Source organism: Podarcis erhardii (assembly GCF_964252035.2).
Source record: "Podarcis erhardii genome assembly, chromosome: Z".
In the NCBI taxonomy this organism is placed as follows: Eukaryota; Metazoa; Chordata; class Lepidosauria; order Squamata; family Lacertidae; genus Podarcis; species Podarcis erhardii.
In genome coordinates this window covers 45,808,882-45,832,477 of record NC_138504.1, presented here as the reverse complement: position 1 = coordinate 45,832,477, position 23,596 = coordinate 45,808,882, and the positions used below count along the sequence as shown (strand labels likewise).

The 23,596-nt window shown below is 45.2% G+C and overlaps 1 protein-coding gene across 2 annotated transcripts in view; it reads left to right on the top strand.

The window, feature by feature from the left end:
- Positions 1–23,596, top strand: part of BRINP1 (BMP/retinoic acid inducible neural specific 1) — a 111,337-nt gene that overhangs the window by 20,007 nt on the left and 67,734 nt on the right. For both annotated transcript variants that reach the window (XM_081847573.1, XM_081847574.1), the window contains exon 2: positions 18,796–19,063. In XM_081847573.1, coding sequence (XP_081703699.1) covers positions 18,846–19,063 — 218 coding nt within the window. In that variant the 5' untranslated portion in view covers positions 18,796–18,845. The remainder of the gene's footprint in view (positions 1–18,795; positions 19,064–23,596) is intronic.

The window sequence follows — 23,596 nt, the reverse complement described above, 5'->3', positions numbered from 1 at the left end:
CCATTTATAAAAGCCCATTCAAAGTTCAAGAGAAGAAAGTTTAGAAGCTAGCCTGGTTGTGGCTTCTGTATCATTTCCCAGTTCACATGTTATGCTAATCCCATCCAATGTTTGTCCTCTGGTTTAAAGCTCATGTGTGGTTTACAGCAAGGTAGAATTCCACCCAAATTGGCTTGCAAGTAGTAAGATAAATAACCATCTTGGATCCAATTCCCTACCCTGAAAGAGATGGCTATGTTTGGCAAAGGAAGACCCTTGGCCAGTCTGTCCCTGCTTTAATACTGTCACTCTTTAGAATGACCGAGCAGCAAGAAATGTGGCACTTATTGGTTACTGAAAGCATTAAAAAGAAAAAAAGAACAGAGAGAGAAGTTGTAATTACATTATACTAATATACCATTGAGTCGCTCTACAAACACAAATTAAATAAGTAAAAAAAAAAAAAAAGAAGATAGGAGGAAAAATATGTGTTGTTTAGCCTGGAGGGAGGAATATAGATAGGGGTGGGGGATTGCGATGAGAAAGGCAGAATTCTTTGAGGGCAGGATGGAAGGGAGCCAAGCACTTTGCAAATGAGAATACAAAAAAGCCTTTTCAAAAAGAAGCCACTAGGAAGGAGCTGGTGTCCTGCAGGATTCTGAGCTGTGGGAGGTCATAAAAGCACCACGAAAGTAAAGACCATAAAGGCTTCAGTGATTCCATGTCAGTTAATTCCACTTTACATTCTCTAATTAAGGGGAATGGTTCCTATGTGTTGCACTGCAGAATGTAAGAGGATCCCCTTCTGCGAGCTCCTGGGACCCAGTTGCTGATGGAAGTCCCCTCTCTCTCTCTCTCTCTCTCTCTCTCTCTCTCTCTCTCTCCCTCCCTCTCTCGCCTAATGTACTGAATAGCATCTTAGACATGGGGTGGCAAACTAAGGCCCATGGGTTGGATCAGGCCCAATTGCCTTCTAAATCCAGCCCAGGGATCGTCCGAGAATCCAGGCAGCAGGCATAGCGCATGAGAGTGATGGTTTTTGCAACAGACAGGCTTGGGGGTCAAAAGTGAGGCGGGCAGCTGCTCGAGACAAGCCCCTTCTCCGTCCGTTGCGCGTGCAGCAATCTTTTCTTCCGGTGTGGGGAAGAGGGAAAAGGAGCCACAGTTCGGATTTCCACCATGGAGCTGCCAGCGATTGACCTCAGGACGGGCAGTTGCGGTGGCAGGGGCCCGGAGACGCCTCAGGAGTGACACCCACCGGTGTCTGTGGCAGCAATGCTCCCCGCCAGAGGAAGTGGGGAGCACCTGGGCGGCTGCACTCTGAAGTAGTTCTGCACCCTGCTGGGGAAGCTGCTTGTTAGCTACATGGTGCGAGCCATGGAAAGGTAAATAGCCACCGCCTTGCCTTCCCTCATGCGGGGAAAAGAATGTTTTTGCTTGAGCGGCGCCAGCATGACTTAGCGTGGCCAGCATAACTAAACTGCTTCTGGCACGATGGGAGACAGTGACAAGTGCCGGAGCACATGGAAAGGCTGTTTACCTTCCCACAGCAGCGGTACCTATTTATATACTTGCACTAGTGTGCTTTCAAACTGGCAGAAGCTGGGACAGAGCAACAGGAGCTCACCATTGTCAAGCAGATTCAAACCACCAGCCTTCCGATCGGCAAGCCCAAGGGGTTCAGTGGTTTAGCCCACAGCACCACCTGTGTCCCATGCCACCCATGCCGGCCCAGCAGGACCACACCCCACTACCACATCAGAGGGAAGTAGGGTGCTAGCTCTGCCCTCTGTAGATTATTTGGACAATGGCACAATTTAGCCCAACTCCCAACTTGCCTCCCCATGTTCAATTTTGCCCAACCTAGCTCACTTCCAGGATATTGGAAATGTGGTCAAATTCAGCCCAACTACAGACAGTCATTGTCCTTGCACAATCCTTTGTTGTTCCAGATTGTTTCCTTCACATTCCTTTGAAGCTCCTCTGAATGTGAAGAAAGGTATTTTATCTGGCTGGCACATTCTTTTTACATTTCCGACCACCATCTGCACTATATTCTTACCATTGTTCTCAAATCAAGTTCTTATTGCTGTGGCTCCAGCAAGCAATGCACAGCAAGAAAGGACATTCTCCTTTCAAGTATCAATGCATCTGCCTTTCACAAGGTTATCAAGTATGGGCTTTTTCTCAATACCTAGATACATGCTTGAGTCTTTTTAGAATCATAGTACTGTAGAGGTGGGAGGCAGCCCAGAGGTCATCTTATCCAACCCCCCACAGAGCAGAAATCACAGATAAAAATCTAATCCAACCTCTGTTTAAAAACCTATAATGTCTATCACTTGTTCAGTGTTCTTTCACATAATTTCATTTGCATCTCTTAAACCAAGCAGTGTGGGGTTTTGGGGTTTCTTTTGCTATTTCTTCATACATAGGAACATAAGAAGCTGCCTTCTATTGAGAGATTCCAACACCTCAAAATAAATATATTAGCTAATGTCTCATATTTGCTATGGATGACTTTTTGGTGGCTGCTGCTGTTCTTCCCTCTACTGCACGTACAGTACTCTATATACAGACATCTTACCTGCATTGTGTATCTGCATGGTCTCAGTTCACTTGTATATCTTCTCTGGAGCTATTCATACTGAAGGCACTCCAGCTACCCACATGCAGGAACAGTGAAGTAAAGATTGCATGGGCTGAGGGATGCTGATGAATGAATTGTCTTAATTTACAATCAAAACTGCAGTGCCTTTGGTGCCTTCCAAATCTAGGAATCTGTTGGAAAACCCTGATGCTAAAAGTACAATCAGAAGGGTCCCCCAAAAGTATAATACAGTGTGGGGAAACCTGGTAGTAGCACTACAGTGTGGGTGGAACACAGAATTGCTCTGGACAAGACAAAGTGACTAACAAATTTAATAAATAAATAAAAGCAATGAAAGATCATCAGTTTATCTAGTTCAGTATTGTCTACATACTGATTGCCAGTGGCTCTCCTGGGTTTCAGGCAGGGGATACTTCTAGCCTTACCTGGAGATGCTGAGATTGAGCATGGCCCGTTCTTTGTGCGAGGCAGGTGCATTGACCCTGAGCTATGACCCTTCCCCTTACTGTAGCCTTTCAGTAAACGAGATCAGGTTGTTTCAGGGCATTTTCTGGGATTTTCCATCACTGGCTCTTCATTAGTTAACCATTGCAAGACCTCTGCTTCACAGGGTTTGTTTGTTTGTATAAAGCTGTTATTTTTTTTAATAAAAAAACCTGCCCTTCTAGTGCTTATCGACACTTGGAAGAATTAATGCCAACTGTAGCACTAGGCGTGCCAGTATACAAAGCCTAAAATGACTTGGAACCTATGTACATAAAAGAACACTTTCTATAGTATCAACCATCTCAGGCCTAAAAATTGACAAGTTTCATCGGGTCTCTAAATGTCAGGTTTATAAAAAGCAGATTTCTGGTGGGAAACTACCAATCATATCAGGCCCTATGATCAGCGGGTTTCTAAACTAGTTGAGCATCAGGTTTCTAAACTAGTTAGGTTCTCTGTTGGTGATGTTGCCACTGGGTGCTACCTGGTTTGCACTGGCCTTCTTGGTGGTGGCATCCTGTTTATGGAATCCTCTCCTTGGTGAGGTGTGTCTGACCCTCTCTTTATTAACTTGCTGGATTAATTTTAAAACATTCCTGGTTCCCCCAGGCACTTGATAGCTAATTTTTTCTGTTCCCGGCAACTTTGGAATTATTTGCTGTGAGGATAAGTGACTTTTTAAATATTATTGGGTGATTTAGTTCAGTACAGTCTATGCTGAATGACAGCAGCTCTCCGGGTTTTGAGGCAGGGGGCAGCCCTTGCCCTGTCTGAAAATGTTGGACCTGTGACCTTTTGCATTCAAAGTAGATCATTGCCACAAAAGGCTCATCCACACTTCTGCTTGTCTCACGCCTAGAAAGCACGAGCCCAACCAGTTTTTCCCTTGCCCTGTTTCCCCGCCCCTAAGGAAAAACCTGACCTTTAGCTTTAAGTTAGGGCAAATGTCAATCCTGGGAAAACCTGAATTGCTGTTTGATTAGACTGACTTCCAAGAACAGTTTTCCCGGGGGGGGGGGGGGGGAGCAGTAGGAGAAGAGGAACTGTGGATAAGCCCTAAGTTACACCCCTTCTGAACCATAAAGTACAGTAGCACCCCAAATATATATAATATAATAAAAACAGAGATAGGCATAGCAGATGAAGTAGGAGCATCAAATGAAACAAAAAAATCTGCCTAAACAAAAAGGTTTTTCGTCTGTTCTTCATCAGTAACTTGTATTCAGAATCAGAAGGGTCCATTTCATCTTCGTTAGTAGCATCAGCAGATAGATCCTATCCCATCCCTCATAACCTTGACATAACCTAAAGCCATCTTACTCAGTGGCCAACACAACATCTTCTGACGATGCATTCCATATTCTGCTTGCCTATGGTGTGCAGAAATGAGATGGGAGAGCAACTTGGCATCATGGGCAAATGACTCCAGTGTGGCCATAGAGACACCCCACCCCCACCCCCGTTCTAACTCTCAAATGCAAATTGTAAGTGTAGTGTCTCTAATTGCAAAGGTCTTCCCAAAGATTGCCCACAAGCAGGCAATAACCTTCCCTTCCTTCTGTGCTTTACCAGTAGCATGCATTCAGGGGTACACTGTCCCTGAATATGGAGGCTCCATTTAGACATGAATTTGTATTTGAAAGCCACCTTACTTAGTGCCCATTGCCACGGGCAGTGCATCCCACAAGTCAGGGTTCACCAATCTTTTTAAGGGTTCAAATTTGGATTTTTCGGCTGAGCCCACCCCATCTGGCCACCCCTCTGCCTCCACTACCAGAGTCATGGAAGGAGAAGGTGTGCACTCACATGCTTCACTCTTCCAAGCCATCTGAATAAAGCTCAGATCCAGCAGAGTTAATACAAGCCTTGAAAAACACGTAGAGATGAAGAGGGAAGAGGGAAAGAGTGTCATTCTTCCAACTTTCTCCTCCAGCCCTGTGTACTACTCAAGGGAGGGGGGAAATGTAACAGTCCTCACTGCTTTATGACCCGGGAGGGCAGTGAGTGGAGGTGTCTCAGAGGCCGGGCAGGCATTGCGGAAAAGAACTCAAGTGCCCCATAGGCGCCACATTGCAACCCTTTCTGTACATTAGTCCTCTCTTTTCTTTTCTTTTCTCTTGGTCTGTCCTGAATCTGCTGCCAACTCCCTCAGTTTTACCTGCCTTTCCCTCCAGATGGCAAAACACCAGTAAGATTTCCCCCCCCACACTTTCTAATGAAGCCAAAAGATTAACAAAAACAAGGCGGCACCACTGAGGTTTGCGGGAGGGGTCGGAAGAGAGGGGAGTGCAAATTAGTTCCTAGTCATTTTGCATCATTTTGGCACAGCCATGCTTTTAGATCCAGATAAAGACAGTGTCTGCAATGGTTAGCAAAAAACAAAACAAAACCCAACAAACAAAAACCAGTCAAACAGATAGTTAAGGGTAGAGAACTATAAAGGCTAAGCGAACATGGAGTTTCAGCTCTGAACAGATGGAAGAGGATAAAAGGGGAAACAGCTGTAGAGCAGGTGGGAGCTTCAGAGATGGAATTATCAGACACTTAGAGAAGCAAGAAAGGGGAGGGAAGGAAGAGAGGATGCGTCCCTGGGCCTGGGGTGGGGGAAGAGGCACTGTCAGGCATGAACACCACCTCCGTTGACAAGACAGACATAAATACAGAGATAAGAACGAGTGACACCAATGCTTATAGGGTATGGGACCAGGGAAGGAAATGTGGTAGGCATGTGGGAATCTGCGATAAGGGGCAGTACATGTGTGAATTGCTAGAATTATACAGAGGAGGGCCGTGCTGGAGGGCAAGTGTGAAAGAAGGATCCTTTTCCACATCTCTCATTCATTTGTAGAGAGAAACAGATAAGGAAAGGACACACACACACACCCAGAGAGAGAGAGAGACAGAGAGAGAGAGTGAGTGAGAGAGAGAGAGAGAGAGAGAGCGCGCATTATGCGGTGTACCCTTTGGTGTGATTTTCTTCTGATGGTGGAGAGAAGAGGAAGGGAAACAGAGGAGCAGTCACGTAGTTTACTGTGGTTTCACACACCAGTTTACATCTTACTAAGAGCTGGTTCAGGGGCCCTTAGTATAACTCTTATTTTGGCCACTGAAAGTGGGGAAGAGCAATCAACAGTCTGATCTATGTCCACCTCAGTGTAATATTTCACAAACGGAAGTAGAGTGTGTTTGGAACATCCCAATTCTACTACCAAGGGTCACTACTATAGCAAACCCACACCTACAATTTCCCACAGAAGACAACAACCTGCCCTCCACTGATTAAAAAACCAAGATGGTAACTATCTTTTTTCTTAGATATATGTGTGAGGTGGGGGGCGGTTTTTGGGGGACGGAGAGAGAGAACTATCCTGCAAGACCAACCAATCAAGCCCTGTATATTGCTGAATTCTTCCTCTCCCCCATTTTCATTGCAACATGGGAAACACATGAGCTTTAAGTTGTTGGTGGGAGTTTGAAAAGGAATATACTTCCCAAGGCACTGTGGGAGTTGTCCCAGAGCTTTGAGGGAATTGCACCTCATTTTCAGTTAAATGTAAGACAAAAGAATGGGTATTTCTTGACAGCTCCTTGTCAGATGTCTCAAATGTGGACATGCCCGATTCTCCAGAGAGTTTAATTCATCTGGATGGGTCTTCTGTGTTAGGGCATCTCCAGCAAAATCAGAGGCAACTGTGCATATTCAATGAGACGGGTTGCAGATGCCCACGGCAGAGCAGGCCTTGCATGCTGGCAGGGAGTACTTTGCCATCTGGCTTGTTGTGCAGTGCTTGCTGATGAATTAACACCTAGGTCCAAGATGCGGCTGGAGTTACCTGCTCACTTTCGACAGGAAAAATTGTTGCTTGGGCAGAGAATTGATAAGCAGGAAAAAGATGCAGGAAAAGATAAATGAGGAGTGAGGAGAGTATTCCGCCCCCCCCCCCCGGGCATTTCTGTCTGTCCCTTGTGACCTTCCCCTAAGGTCATGCCCCCTACCCAAGCCACACCCCCTCTGGCCCTGCTCCACACCTTCCTTGAGTACTTCAGCCAGGTAGGATGTATTACTGAACTGCGATAATGCCTTTTATTTGCCTGGATGGAAGCTTGCGTGTGTGTAAAGCTCTGATTTTCTGTAATGTAGCTTGTTGTGTGAAGGGGAGAACCCTACCCGCTTTCTACCTTCTGCCACATCCACCATATGCCACCCCCTGAAGTTTGCCAATGAGGAAATGTGGCCCCTTGGGCTGAGGAAGGTTTCCCACCCCTAAGATAATGGAGTTGTAATGAAGACCTCGGAGTCTCATCTTGCTGCTACGCCCTTCCTTCCACTTTTGATGGTGATGAATGATCTTCCTTATCAAGAATGGATGGTGCTGAAATATGCATTCTTTGATTTCATGCCAGCATTATGGATCACCTGTATAAAAGCAATGTTTCTCCCAGGTGTATTCCCAAGCTGGATAACTTTATGGCTGTTCAGCGTTGCCTCAATCCAATATTTAGACAAAGACCTGTGTTCACTAGGAGTTCCTAGGAGTGAACTTAAGGGCGAATGTTTTCTGCAAGAAAGTAGGGAGGGGCGTGTGATCAAACTCTCTCCAGTGCAACCTTTAACACTAGTGCACTGGTGTTTTCAGCCATTATCAGCTACATGGAAGGGCCATAGCTCAGTGGTATAGCATTTGCTTAGTATGCAGAAGATATCATGTTCAATCCCTAGCATCTCCAGGTAGGGGTGAGAATATGTCCTCTGAAACCCTATATTTTAACATACATTCTGTCATGACCTTACAAGGAGCCTCTCGGGACTTCGTGGAAAGCATGGCCTCCATGGGGCTGTCCCTGAATAAGTTTGGCCCAACACATAGCCACAGACATGCCTTCGATCTGGTGTTCACCTTTATGGATGTGGGTGATCTGACACTAAGTAAAAGTGAAACAAAAGAAGTGCCATGGTCGGATCACTTCCTGGTGCAACTGGACTTATCTGTGACCCTTCTCCTCCACTGGAAGGTGGGACCAATTCGGATGGTCCGCCCTGCTACAATGGATCCAAATGGTTTCCAGAGAGTGGTAGGAGATGTTTTATCCCATGTTGATGGCCTTTCAGCTGATTCCCTGGTGGCCCACTGGAATGCAGAGTTAATCAGGGCTATTGACTATCTGACTTCGAAGTGCCCTCTCCAGTTGCATGGAGCCCAGACAGCCCCATGGTTTTCCTGGGAGCTGAGAGTGATGAAACAATTGCTGAGATGGCTAGAGCATCGGTGGAGGAAAACTCATTCTGAATCAGATCGGACACAGGTTAGAGCTCAACGTTGAGCCTACCAAGTGGTGATAGGGATGACGAAGAGGACCTTCTTCGCTGCCTAATTGCATCTGCAGAAAACAGCAACAGGAGACTCTTTCAGTGGTTTGCAATCTAACAGAACCAGCTTCGTCATCGGGGCCTGATGAGCACCCCAAGATCTCCTGCAATGAATTCTTGCAGATAGTCACTCAGATTTGGAAAGAGGTAGATTTCACCATGGTAGTGGGGCCGGGCTGGGAGAGTGCTAGAGTCCTGTCCGGTCAAGTTGCATGGAATCAATTCCAATCTGTTAACTCCAAGGATGTGGACAAGCTGCTTGGACGAATGAAACTAGTCACCTGTCTCCTTGATCCTTGCCCATCCTGGATAATAAAAGCGAGGTGGGAAGGGCTGGGCAATGGGCTCCGTGGGGTGGTGAATGCCTCCCTCTGTGAGGGAGGTTCCCAGACCTATTTAAAGAAGTGGTTATTAAACTGTTTCTTAAAATACCATCTTTGGACCCAGCCAATATGGCAACAATCGCCCAGTTTCAAATCTTCCATTCTTGGGCAAGATGATTGAGCAGGTGGTTGCTGAACAACTCCAGGCATGCCTGCAAGATGCGGACCACTTGGATCCATTCCAGTCAGGATTCAGGCCTCATCTTGGGACTGAAACTGCCTTGGTCGCACTGGTTGATGATCTCTGGCAGGCTAGGGACAAAGGTGAGATCTGTTTCCTAGTTCCGCTGTATCTCTCAGCAGCTTTTGATACCATCGACCGTAACATCCTTCTGGACCATCTAGAGGGGCAGGGAGCTGGGGGCAGTGTTATACAGTAGTTTGCTCCTTCCTCCTGGACCGTGTTCAGAAAGTGGGGGGGGGGATGAGTATTCAGACCCCTGGGCTCTCACTTGTGGGGTGCCTCAGGGTTCTGTCCTCTCCCCCATGCTTTTCAACATCTACATGAAGCTGCTGGGAGAGATCATCAGGGGGATTGGGCTGGATGTTCACCAGTATGCAGATGATACCTAGCTGTACCTCTCCTTCAAATCAGAACCAGTGAAGGCAGTGAAGGTCCTGTTCGAGTGTCTGGAGGCAGTTGGAGGATGGATCACTTGGGCTACTGCAGTGCCTTTGAAGGTGACCCAGAAACTACAACTAATCCAGAATGCAGCAGCTTGACTGGTGACTGGGAGTGGCTGCCGAGACCATATAACACCAGTCCAAAAAAATCTTAATTTGTTCCCAGTGTGTTTACGAGCACAATTCAAAGTGTTGGTTTTGATATTGAAAGCCCTAAACAGCCTCGGCCCAGTATACCTGAAGGAGCATCTCCACCCCCATCATTCAACCCAGACACTGAGGTCCAGCGCCGAGGGCCTTCTGGCGGTTCCCTCACTGGAGGCAAAGTTACAGGGAACCAGGCAGAGGGTCTTCTCGGTAGTAGCACCATCCCTTCTTCAGATGTCAAGGGGATAAAGAACTACACAACTTTTAGAAGACATCTGAAGGCAGCCCTGTATTGGGAGGTTTTTAATGTTTGATGTTTTAGTATGTTTCGATATATGCTGTGACTGCCCGGAGTGGCTGGGCAAACCCAGCCAGATGGATGGGGTATAAAGAAAATAACAATAACTATAACAATGTTATTATTGCTATTATTCCAGACCTATGGAGCAAAGTATTAAGAGCCCCCTGCTTCACACCATGGTTTCAATCCATCTCCCCCCTCCCCCCCGCATACCCTATTTATTTGTTACGCAAAAACCAGCAATATAACAAAACTACATAATAAAAGTCATGTTTACTATGGGTGTTCAAAGCAATCATTTTTGGTCACCAGTTGCCTTTGAAAAATTGGACTCATTCCCTCCTGCTGACACAATGCCACCATTATTTAGCCCCCTGTGCTTCATTAACTCCTGTGTGGATGCACACACATGCACGGATTAAATGGCACACTTTAATTTAAAGTGGCAACGGCTCTCCTGTCTTCTGTTATTTTCAAACTTGCTTGCAGACTCCAGCATTTGGGGGACATTGATTGCAGCTGAATTGCCCCTAACACCTTCAGTGTTTCACAGAAGTACAATACACCTGTCCTGGCTCTTGGAGGGCATATTTCTCTGCATGCGCCAAGAATCAATACAAACTCCATCTTTTCCACTTCTGCCTTGCACCTTGCCCCTCCTCAACCCTGTATCCTGTTACACATTTTGCAAAGGCAACTGGTAGAGACTGCAATTTCTTCTTGTCACAGAGAGAGAAAAAACATTCTGATATCTGGATTAACACAGAAAAAACAACAGAAAGCAAGCTTGATTGATGAGAGAAACTCCAAAACACATTCCACACTTAATATTTGTGTCTGATATATGTCAGAGCAGAATTCAAGGTTAGGATACCCCTCTGAAGTCTGAAAATACCTGAGAAGGAACACATCTGTTCTCTAGGCCAGATAGCTTTCCCTCATGTTAAAAGTGATTTTTGATATAATAGGTTCTTGCTGGTTGAATAATTTACACTGCTTGTAGCACACAAAGAGCTTTGGTGGTGGTAGTATGTGTGTGTGTGTGTGTGTATGTATATGTATATGTATATGTATATGTATATGTATATGTATATGTATATATGTATATGTAACCAGCTGATGCAATCGTTTGGAAGTGTTAAAATTTGTTGAGGAAGTGCAGGCTCAAATCTCTGTTTGGCTGCAAAGCTTTCTGTTAAGCCATAAAGCTCATTGGGTGAATTCAGCCAATCCCTATCCTTCAGCTTCTGTTGGGGAAGCTGTGGCCCTCTGGATGCTGTGGCAGTTCTATTCCCATAATCTTTGACCATTGACTATGTTGGCTAGGGCCGATGCGACTTGGAATATAGCAACATCTGGAATGCCACAGGTTCTCCATACCCACCCTGAACCGTGGTCAATGGCACCTTTGTGTTTAAACAAGCCAACGTCACAGCCAGCTTCGAAGTTTGCTTGTTTCGAATAAAACTATATTTATATTAACCACAGTTTGCTGAGTTCAGATGGTTGAAGAAACTGTGATTATTCAAAAATGGGAGCAAAAAATTCCAATTTCCTCCTCACAATTATATTGGAGGGGGGGGGGGAATGTGCGACCCTGATGCTTGCTGTGGTTCATTCTCATCATTTTTAACAATGGTCAATGTGGTGCTCTTTAGATATTGTCAAACTCCAATTCCGATCATTGCTGACCATTGGCCATGCTAAGTGAGGCTGAAGGGAGTTGGAGTTCAACAGCATCTGGCAGGCACCACACTGGTTTAAGCATAACATCCAGGCTGGGTCAGCCCATAGGACCTGATGAACTGGATGCAAGTCTCAGAGTGAGAGGTTCGGCTGATGTTAGAGCCTCCTTTCAGACCACCTTATATTCTTCCCTCAATGCCAGCTCTTCAGCTGACTCATTGTTCAATTCTTTACCTTTCAGAATGTTATGTAGCCCTGAAGGCAGGTAGTAGAGCTGCAGCAAAGTGGTCTACCAAGAGCAATTCGTTAGCTGTTTCTCTCCAGTGAAAGCCACAGGAAGCTGTGACCTTCTTCTTCTTTTGTGCATTGCGGGGGTGGGGGTGTCTTATGAAATGTGGGACATGAAAATAAGAACAACCGTACATAGACTAATTGTGTGTGAATGTGAAGTGAGAGGCAGCTTGTTTCATTATCGAGTTTTATAATCTCTGATTCCCCCAAATCTAGCAAGAACAGGTTGGGAAACCTGTGAGAGAACATCTTGTTTGAAGGGGAATAGACATCTAAGTCTGATGTTAGAAGCCAAGGGCAACCCTGGAATATGAAGCTTTGTAATGACCCTCTAAAAGGGGGCATTTTATGTGGAGGACCACTGACCTGGTGTTTTAAAACTTAATGCAAAGGTGGGAATCTCAGGCCTGGATCAGTAATTCAATAGCCATTTCAGTAACCCACTGTGGAAGGGCTTGGATATAATGCTAAACCATAGTTTAGTATTACATGCACAAGTCTCAAGCTTGTGCACCCCCTCCCTCAAGGCTTCTCCTCTGGTATAGTTGCAAGGAAATCAGAAGCATTCACTTCCATTTGAAATGAAACACATTGCATTGTTCATCTGAACAGGGTTAATTTAAACTTTAGTTCACCTGAAGAACTGAAGATCAATCCATGGTTTCTGATCCTTCCTTGTTTGGATAAACCAACAGGTGGGGTGGGGGAGGGGCATGGGAAGGGAGTGGCATGGCCTATGGAGAGTTCCAATGCCCTTATATACATTTGTCCCCCAGGCCTGAGTTCCCATGAGTTCTCTTTACTATCAACTTATCTCCCTCTTTGATTGTAGAATATGAGTGGACTACACTGACTGACAGTCATTCACCTACTCAGGGCTAAACCAGATGCAATGACAACAATTTGATTACAGTGGTATCTCAGGTTACATACACTTCAGGTTACAGACTCCGCTAACCCAGAAATACTACCTCGGGTTAAGAACTTTGCTTCAGGATAAGAACAGAAATCGTGCTCTGGCGGTGCAGCGGCAGCGGGAGGCCCCATTAGCTAAAGTGGTGCTTCAGGTTAAGAACAGTTTCAGGTTAAGAACAGACCTCCAGAACGAATTAAGTTCTTAACCTGAGGTACCACTGTATGCTTCTCCAGCACATGAAGTTTAGCCCGTAATGAGGCCGGTCTTCTGAGGAGTAAGCTGCCCCCATCAGTATGTAGATAGGTAGAAAGCCATGTGATGGCAATTTTTGTCCTTGTGTATGCAGATGACCTCAAGCCATGATCAGGAGTCCACCAATACTGACTTGACTTGCAAACCAGCCATTAATTGCGGTCATCTTCACACACACACAACTCTTCCATTCTTTGGCATGCATGCACGGAGAGCTGGGGGCAGGGTGCTCACTCGTTTGCACAAGGGAATGGAGAAGATAAGAAACAACAGCCTGGAAATAACTGCTGCTGTTTCTTACCTGTTTTCAAAAACTGCAATAGAATTGAGACCTCTGAGATAGGGACCTTTTTGGTTCTGGGTATCCTGCGAAGCTAAAGCATCCATGACAGCCAGCCATCCAACCTCTGCTTAAACAGCTCCAAAGAAGAAGAGTCCACAACCTCCTGGTGGAGACCGTTCCACTGCCAAACAGCTCTTACTGTCAGAAAGGTTTTCCGTACGTTTAAACAGAATCTCCTTTCTTGTAACTTGAAGCCACTGGTTCAAGTCCTACCCTCCAGAGCAGGATAAAACAAGTTTATTCCCTCTTCCATGTGACAGCCCTTCAGGTATTTGAAGGTGGCTATCATATCTCCTCTCAGTCTCCTCTTTTCCAGGCTACACACCCAACTCCTTCAAGCACTTCATATAAGTCTTGGTTTCCAGACCCTTGATCATCTTGGTTGCCCTCCTCCTGCACATATTCCAGCTTGTCAACATCCTTCTTAGATTGTGGTGCCCAGAATTGGACACAGTATTCCAGCTGTGGTCTGTTCAAGGCAGAATAGAGTGGTACTATTACTTCCCTTGATCTAGACACTATATGTCTGATGATACAGCCTAGGATAGCATTACCTTTTTTTGCTGCTAGATCACACTGGTGACTAATGTTAAGCCTGTGGTCCACCAAGACTCCTAGATCTTTTTCACATGTCCTACTAGTAAGCCAGGTGTCCCCCATCTTCTATTTGTGCATCTGGTTCTTCCTACCTAAGTGCAGACCTTAAATTTCTCCCTACTGAAATTAATAATGTTAGCTTGGGCCCAGTTCTTCAATCTGTTAAGGTCATTTTGAATTCTGATTCTGTCTTCTGTAGCATTAGCTATCCCTCCCAGTTTGGTGTCATCTGCAAATTTGAGGAGCATCCCCTAAATTCTTTCATCCAAGTCATTTCTAAAGGTGTTGAACAACAGGCTCTGGACAGAACCCTGCAGAACCCCACTTGTCACTTTTTTCCAGGATGACGAGGAACCGTTAATGAGTACTCTTTGGGTTCAGTCAGTCAACCAGCTACAAATCCACCTAACAGTTACCTCGTCCAACCCACATTTTACCAGCTTCCTTACAAGAATATCATGGGGGACTTTGTCAAAAGCCTTACTGATCAAGATACACAGCATTCCTCTGATCCACCAAGCTTATAACTTCATCAAAAAAAGAAATGAGATTCTTCTGGCATGACTTATTTTTGAGAAACCCATTCTGGCTCTTAGTAATCACAGAATCCTTTTCTAAATTCTCACAGACCAACTGTTGAATTATCTGTTCTAGGTATTATCTGTTTCCTGGTAACGTTTCAAGCTTACCAGTTGGTAGTTACCTGGGTCTTCTCTCCCCCCCCCCCTTTTTGAAGATGAGGAGTAACCTCATCTTCATCTTCTCCCTCCCTCCAAGTCCCATTCTCTATTATAGTCATTTTATGACAAAAATCCATTTGTGCAGGTGATATAGCCCACAAATCACAAGCTTAATTACTCAACTTATTTACTTAATTACTTCTGACGATGCTTAATTGCATTTTGTTTCTTAATTGCTCAGTGCAGGGCTAGCTTACAGTTAGCATGCCCACTCCCTTCAGAATGATTCTGAGTTCTATGCTCATTCTAATCATAAAACCTTGGACATTTCATTAGATTCATGTGCCTCTGACAGTTTCTATATACTTTCTGATATCATTTCTTGTCAACTTTGGAAGTCACCACTTTGATTCTTCAAGTCTCTTAAAGTGATCACATAAAATTCATAACAGAATCCTATAAAGAACACATAACAAAGCAGTAGAGGAAAATTACTAGTAGCCTCAATCAAGTCTCTCTTCTAAACATTGCCAAAAAAGATGCATTTTAACTAACCATCTAAAACTATAGAGAGAGTGCGAGAGATGTGCTGCAACCCAAAGTTAAAGAATACTGCTGTAGTACAGGCTTCCCCAACCTGTGCCCTCAGATATTTTTGTAAAAGAACTGCCATTATTACTAATATTATTCATAGTGGTAGTTGGTGCTTTTTTCAGTCAGAGTGCATTGGAGTGCAGTTCGAGCACCTTTCAGGTGGGTGCTGTTGTAGGCTGGTGCTCCCCCTGCCCCCTTCTTGCCTTTATGTACTTCTCAGAAGCCCAAATCAAACATTTCAATTCGTAACAGAATCTGGGCAGCATGTGCAAGTCTACACTTTTTTAAAGGTCTATGACTCCACCTAGCAGCTAGCCACTCCTAGCCATCACTGGGGCAGGGCTAATTTGTGTTTCTTCAGTCTTTCTCCTGTGTAGTAATGGTGGGCTTTAAGCTTTCCAGCTAAGCATCTACTGTTGCATTCACACACACGATTGTGCAAGGGCCCTTCCAAGCTGTCCTAGCCATCCGCCTGAATCTAAGAAAATGAGAGAGGTGGGGGCACGTTTGTTTTACTTGCAGGGTAAAATAACCAGGGGCATTGGAATCTGGCTCAAGTTACCTGCTGACTTACCGTAACAACTTCATGGTGAGTTCTGGCACCTATTTTCTTGAATAAAAGCACTGGTGGTAGTAGAAGTAAAGTATATTATTGCTTGATACCTACTTTCTAAACAGAAAAAAGCAACAGTTGCACAACATTGTTAAAACACAGAATGAAAAATACAACATAATTATAATGCAAGGAATAAAACAACCCCCCAGAAGATTCGGGAACCTGGCTTGTGAAAAGAAGTTTAATGTAAGTCAATAGCTAACAATTCTAGGCTGCATCAACTTAAGTATAATGTCCACTTCTTAGGACCACTCTATTCTCTCTTGGTCAAACCACACCTGGAGTACTGTGTCCAAATCTGGGTGCCACAATTTAGGAAGGATATTGAGAAGCTGGAACGTGTGCAGGGGAGGGTGACCAAGATGATCAAGGGTCTCGAACAAAACATTTTGAGGAGCGGTTGAGGGAGCCGGGTATGTTTAGCCTGAAAAAGAGGAGACTGAAAGGAGATACGACGACCAGTTTCAGAAACCTGAAGGGCTGTCACGTGGAAGAGGGAACGAGCTTGTTTTCTCATGCTTTGGAGGGTAGGACTGAAACCAATGGTTTCAAGTTACATGAAAGGAGATTCCGACTAAATATACGGAAAAACTTTCTGACATTAAGAGCTGTTTGGCAGTGGAAGAGACTCCCACGAGTGGTTGTGGACTCTCCTTCTTTGGAGGTTTCAAAGCAGAGGTTGGATGGCCATCAGTCATGGATGCTTTAGCTGAGATTCCACCATTGTAGGGGTTGGACTAGATGACCCTTGGTGTACCCTAACAACTCTATGATTCTATTTTTTGAACTCTCAGGAAGATCTTTCTGACAGTAAGAGCTGTTTGACGGTGGAACGGAGTCCCTAGGAAGGTGGTGGACTCTCTGTCATTGGAGGTTTTTTAAGCAGATGCCTAAGTTTTAGATGCTTAAGTAATGGGTGCTGCATTGCAGAGGGGTTGGATTAGATCAGGGGTCGGCAAGGTTTATCTTGCCTGGGCTGGATCGGTCCCATGGAGATCCCACCATTACACATGCGCAGATGCAATTCTCGGCACCGCAGAAGTGAGTCCCTGCATTGCGCTGCGCCGGTTTAGTGCAGCGTGAGAGCAGGTGGCTTGGTTCAGGGGTGACGTGGGCTGGTCAAACGACCTCTGTGGGCCGCTTCTAGCCCATGGGCCTTAGGTTGGTGACTCCTAGATTAGATGATCCTCAGTGTCCCTTCCAACTCTACAATTCTATGATTAAAACATTAAAATGCAAACCACCAGTGTTGAAATGAGCAACAAAACGATCCCATTAAAGCTGCTGTGCAATTAAAACAAAATTCTTGTGTTAAGAGGTCAAGAAACTGCTTGTGTGTAAGCAGGGCAAGACGAATGGCAGTGAGGATGGGGGCCTCTCACATTTCAGCAAGGAGCACATTCTGCAACACCCGCATTACCAGTGAAGAAGCTGATAAGCATCATGCCTCTGTAAGGCTAACTAGGGCCTATTTGTTGATCTTAATGCCCTTACTGGACAACAGAGAGAACACCTGGCATTTAGGTAGCCTAGCCACTGCATATTTTGTTGTACCACCACTCCCATCACCCCTGACCATTGGCTAAGCTGCCTGGGATGATGGGACGTGCAGTCCAACTACATCCTGGGACCCAGAGTTTGTTTATTTATTTCATAAAAATGATATACTGCTTGATTATAAAAAAGAAAAGAAAAAAAGTAAAACAAAAAAATTCACAACCCTACTTTAAAACATAAGGAAGTTAAATTACTGAAAAGGATTAAAATCACCTCAACTTTCTAAGCATCTGGGTAGGCTTGTTTAAAGAAGAATGCTTTTAGCAGGCAGCAAAAAGAGAACACTGAAGGTGGCTTCTTGATCTCAATAGGCAAGGAGTTCCAAAGTTGTAGTCACTGCCACACTAAACAATCAGGTTCTTACCAATGCGGAACTGGCATTATGTGGCACCTGTAGTAGTAGCAATTTCACTGGTTGATCCAGTCATGTGGGGTAAGGCAGTCTTGTAGAGAACACTTTGGAGAACACTTTTCTGGGGAGTAACCCCTTGAATGGGACGCAGGTGGCACTGTGGGTTAAACCACAAGGCCTAGGACATGCCGATCAGAAGGTTGGCAGTTCGAATCCCCGCAACGGGGTGAGCTCCCATTGCTTGGTCCCTGCTCCTGCCCACCTAGCAGTTCGAAAGCACGTCAAAGTGCAAGTAGATAAATAGGTACCGTTCCGGTGGGAAGGTAAACAGCGTTTCCGTGCGCTGCTCTGGTTCGCCAGAAGTGGCTTAGTCATGCTGGCTACATGACCCGGAAGCTGTACGCCGGCTCCCTCAGCCAGTAAAGCGAGATGAGCGCCGCAACCCCAGAGTCGGTCACGACTGGACCTAACAGTCAGGGGTCCCTTTACCTTTTAACCCCTTGAACATACTGAGTTATTATGCACAAGAATGCAGTCTCCAAGGAAGAGACAGAGACATTGTGCCTTGAAGATCAGATGTACATCAGTGCACATGCATGAACATCAAGGCCTCATGTCACACACAGTCTGCCATTCCATTTGCTGTAGCTTTTGAGGTTCGTTTCCCCACTACTGATGTGCTGTTATAAGGACAATTATGCATTTTTATGAAACTCTCAATCTGTCTTTACGAAACACCTTTAGCTGAAAGCACAAACTTTCTCTTTGTTTTCCACTGAGCACAGTCAGGCTAGCATATATAGAAGGCAAAATGAAATGAAATCAGCAATGGAAAGTGTTTGGGTGTGAGTTCCTGAATACTTTTGGATGAACGCAAGTGGAAACTGTAGGCAAATATCCTATTGGTAATTTAAAAACAAGCACTGAAACCGCTCTTCTTTGCCCCTGTTTTTCTCTTTCCTTTCTTCCCTACCCACCTTTCCTCTACTCCCTCTTTCCCCTCCCTACACAGGACTCCACAGAATGGAGCAAGAATGAGAGGAAAAAGGCAGACAGAAAAGCATGAACTGGAGGCTTGCTGAGTTCCTCTACTTCCTCTTTATATGGGACCATATAACAGTACAGCCCTCCCACCAGCAACCCGCTGTGACCAACCAACATGTCTCCAAGGAATTTGATTGGCTTATTTCAGACAGAGGGCCCTTCCACCACTCGCGGAGCTACTTATCCTTTGTGGAAAGACATCGTCAGGGATTTACAACCCGGTATAAAATATACAGGTAAGGAGGAATGTTTTGTTTGGGGGTGCTTTCCATTAAACCAATAGCTTCCCTTTGATGTCTTTTGAGTGCTACATGGATGATAGGCAGCTGCAAACTAGAGGACGGGTGATGCCTGGCTTGTGAAAAGGAGCTCAGAATTGCGGGATATGACTGGCAGCATGGCAGCTGCAAAAATGGCTAATGCAGTCTTTAGCTGCATTGATAGGGCTGTAGCTTCCCAGTTGTGAGAAGTGAGAGTTCCATCCCCCGCCACGCTCACTATTCTTGAAGGACTGTCACATGAGGCTTGTTTGTGTGTTGCACTGAACACAGGAACAAGCTGTCTCTACACCATAGCTGTCAATTTTCCCCTTTTCTTGCGAGGAATCCTATTTGGAATAAGGGAAAGGGGAAACATTTACAGCTATTCTCTACACATGTGAAAGAGTGGACACTTGTTGATTTGCACAGCTCAGCTATTGTGTACAGATTCATAAACTGTATATTCATTGAAGGATACATGTGGATTAGAAGCGTGTATCTCGGCTATCTGTGTACATGGATACATGGACTGTACACTTGTAGCATCTGAACACCTCTATGGAAGAGGGCAAAGACATCTGCACCGCAGGGGGTTGGAATAGATGAACCATGGGGTTCATTCTAACCCCACAATTCTGTGGTTCTATGTGCTCTGCTGCCCTAAAGGAGAGAATTAGATCAAATTCAGGATGGCAGATTTCTCTTGGATCAGCTGGAAAAACTGCTTGGCCGTAGAAGTGGTTGGCAAGGACAGGAGAGAGGTCTTTTGTGCAAAGAGAGCCCCCCCCCCCCAAAAAACTTGCTTTAATAAAGTCTCCCAGGGTGGATGGGTGTGAGTTAAACCAGAGCCTCTGGTGATGTGCTTTTAGTCTGCTATTGCTGTTTTGGTTTTTTATTAAACTCCTTTATGATTTTGCTTTATGATACTCTTCTCACCCCATTTACTGCTGATTGTTTACTTTTATTGTTAGGGTTGGCTTTAATTTTGTTGAGATATAAATTGGAAGCCACCTCAAACTTTGCTAGGTGTAAGTGGTCAAATAAGTAAATAAGTAAGCTATCTAAGCAAGTAAATAAATAAATAGCCAAGCAACCCGAGGTCAAAATATATCAATGGACAAGGCAAATAAGGCTATAGAATCACTTTCTATTCATTGGTTTATAATGTGATATTTTATGGAGAACTTGGGGGTCTTGAACCTTGTGTCAGACACGGAGAATGGAAGAGGATTGCTTTCAGAAGGCATGTTACATTCACGGGAGTTGGTGTTAATTCCATGCTGTTTTGGGTGGTATGAAATATTTTTTATGCCTGTGATGTGGGGTCTGAATTACGATCCCCCTCCCTGCAATTCTTTCTCTGTGTATTGGATTCCTTCATAATGGAAAGAATTTGAAGCTTTTTAGTTTAGAGAAAAGGCAGGTAAGAGGGGCATGAAAGAAGTGTTTAAAATTATTCATTGTGTGGAGACAGTGTATGGGAAAAAGTCCCCCCCCCCATAATACAAGAGATTCTTACTTTTGTAAGAATGCAAATACCTAATTCAGCAGTTTTTAAAATCACCATCTGTGCATAGCTTACCTTTAGAAGCTTTTAGAGACAAGGTTGTATAACCTCGAACAACTATGATATTCAAAGATGCTTAGGTAGACGTGGATCATCTCCCTTCTCTCTTTCCCTTTTAACAAAGAAATCACTTGTAAACAAGAAAAAAGTAAAGTTTACTCACATACAAGTCCTGCCAGGATTAAGGAGCTACACTGATGCGAATCAGTGAGGCAATAGTTCTTAAAGTTACAAAAGACCATTGTCCAGTTCAAAATGGTGTGTAACTCTGTGGAGAAGACCCTACAGGCAACCTAACCCATTAAAGGTAAGGAGCGTGTTCTGTGATGAGGGCTGGATGATTTTGGGTTTGCAACATCATGATTTATCACCAACCAAACATTGCAGTTTGGCGATAAACCACAATGTTGAAAGAAACTGCATCAGCCCCTGCCAGTAAGGCACTGGGGTGAAAGTGCCTCAGCTCTCACCGCCAGAGCTGAGGCACTTTCACCCCAGTGCCTTGAGGGCTGGGGTGTGTGTGTGTGTGTGTGTGTGTGTGTGGAAAAACTCCTGTCCCCAGCTGAGTGAGCCCTGGTGTCCTTGCCACTCGCACACGAGTGCCAAAAACAAACCCCTGTGTTGCAATGAGAACCAATCACAGAAATATAGACACAACACGTAGGCTAATAACTGTTAAAGCATATGTAATAAAATAATGATATCATTCAAAAGGTAGAAATAAATCTATTAGAATTCATAAATACAATGTAACAGACTAGTGGCGCAGAACGTTAAGCCATGTGTTCAAGATAGGCGTCAAAGGTCGGTAGCACAATGGTTATGCAAAGGTTTCAACAGAAAGTCTCAAAAGTAAAGTTTTCTCAATAGTTTTACATGAGTGGCAGGGATGGCGGGGTTCCTTCCTGAGGCTCCCTCTGCTTTTGCTGGCTCAGGGGTGGTGGTGGTGGTGGTGGTGGTGTGAGCAACCTCACCCCACCCCACTCCCTGAAGACAGGCCAAGCATTTCCTTTGTCCATGCAGGTGCGCTGGCTCTTTCCTCCTGGGATGGTCATTCACCCTGGGTAGAAAGACGCAGCCCACCCTCCCAGGGTGAAGTCCACAAGGCAGGGTGGCCTGAAGCTGTTGGTGCACCGCCTGCCTAAGCCCGACCCCCCTGGCAAGGCTGAAGCAAGGCTCAAGGGAGAAGTGTGACAGAGCCCACGCCTCCCCAGCTGAGCAGCCAGGGCTCTCTCAACCAGGGAGGAGGAGCACCTCAACGGAGCCCCCACCCCAGCGCTGGTTCGTGCAAGCTGGTGGCAGGTTGAGGGCTCTGTAAAACTGCTTGGCTGAGGTGAGGGCAATGGTGCGCCCCTCGGTCAAGCAGTCTAAAGAGGCAGAGGGAGGAACAAACTATATCAACACCTCACCGATGTAGCTTGTTTCTCCTTCTGCCAATATGAGGACAGATGATGGTGGCTTCACTTAGCGGTATATCGCTGGTGGAACCACTGCCTTCTGAGTCCCCTTGCCTCCAGCACCCGGCTACATCTTGATTCGCTCTTGGCACTGGTAGAAGAGGGACTCAGAAGGAAGTTTCACCCATGATATACCACTGAGTGAAACTGTCATCACAGTGTGCTCCTCGTACTGGTCCTGGGTGATATGTTGATATATTGCCCAGGCCTAGCTGTGACAGGAAGATGATTAAGTTTTCTATTTTTCCTCCTTCTGCTATAAAGGTTTAGAGGATATAACATCAGACAGTCCCCTGTCTGTAATTCTCTAGCAACCGTGCATTTGCGATTTTGGCTTCAGATTCTCCTACAATTTTGACAAAGCATATAAGTGAATTGTAGAATTTGCTCCCAGAATGTAGTAACAACCCTCAAATTGAAGGGATTTAAAAGAGGATTCAACAAATTCATAGAATATAAAGTTATCAGTATTGCTGGAGGCAGAATGGCGCTGCTTGTTTATTTTATTTATTTCATAAAATTTATACACTGCTTGATCATTTTTTAAAGAAAAGGTTTACAAAAGATAAAACGGTAAAATAAAGGGAAAAATTGCAAATGTACTTTCAAACATGCGAATGTTAAGAATAGTAAAACTGATCAAAATCACCTCAGTTTCTTAGCATCTGGGTAAATGGTGAAGGTAAAGGGTAAAGGGACCCCTGACCATTAGGTCCAGTCGCGGACGACTCTGGGGTTGCGGCGCTTATCTCGCTTTATTGGCTGAGGGAGCCAGCGTACAGCTTCTGGGTCATGTGGCCAGCATGACTAAGCCGCTTCTGGCGAACCAGAGCAGCACACAGAAACGCCGTTTACCTTCCCACCAGAGTGGTACCTATTTATCTACTTGCACTGTGATGTGCTTTCGAACTGCTAGGTTGGCAGGAGCAGGGACTAAGCAATGGGAGCTCACCCTGTCGCGAGGATTCGAACCGCCGACCTTCTGATCAGCAAGCCCAAGAGGCTCAGTGGTTTAACCCACAGCACCACCTGCGTCTGGGTAGGCTTGTCTAAACAAGAAGGTTTTTAGCAAGTGCCAAAAAGAGTACATTGAAGGCACCTGCTTGATCTCAGTAGGCAGGGAGTTGTTGGGAATTGCTGGTGAGGAGAGTGCTGTTGCACTCAGGTCCTGCTTGTGAACTTCCCCTAGGCATCTAGTTGGCCACTGAGAACAAAGTCCTGGACAAGATGGGCCTTTGACCTGATCTAGCAAGCGCTTATTAGGCTCTTCTACATGGGGATAACCCTGCCCTCCAGAAAATTACACTGAAATGGCAGGATTGCTATGTCTCCTCTTAATCTTTCCTCTTGTTTTAACACACCCAGTTTTTTTAAACCAAACCTCCTAGGACTTAGTTTCTAGCCTCTCCTCGTCCTGGTTGTCCACCTCTGAACATGCCCTAGTTTGTCCATGTATTTTTCTTAAAAGGAGGCACCCAGAACTGG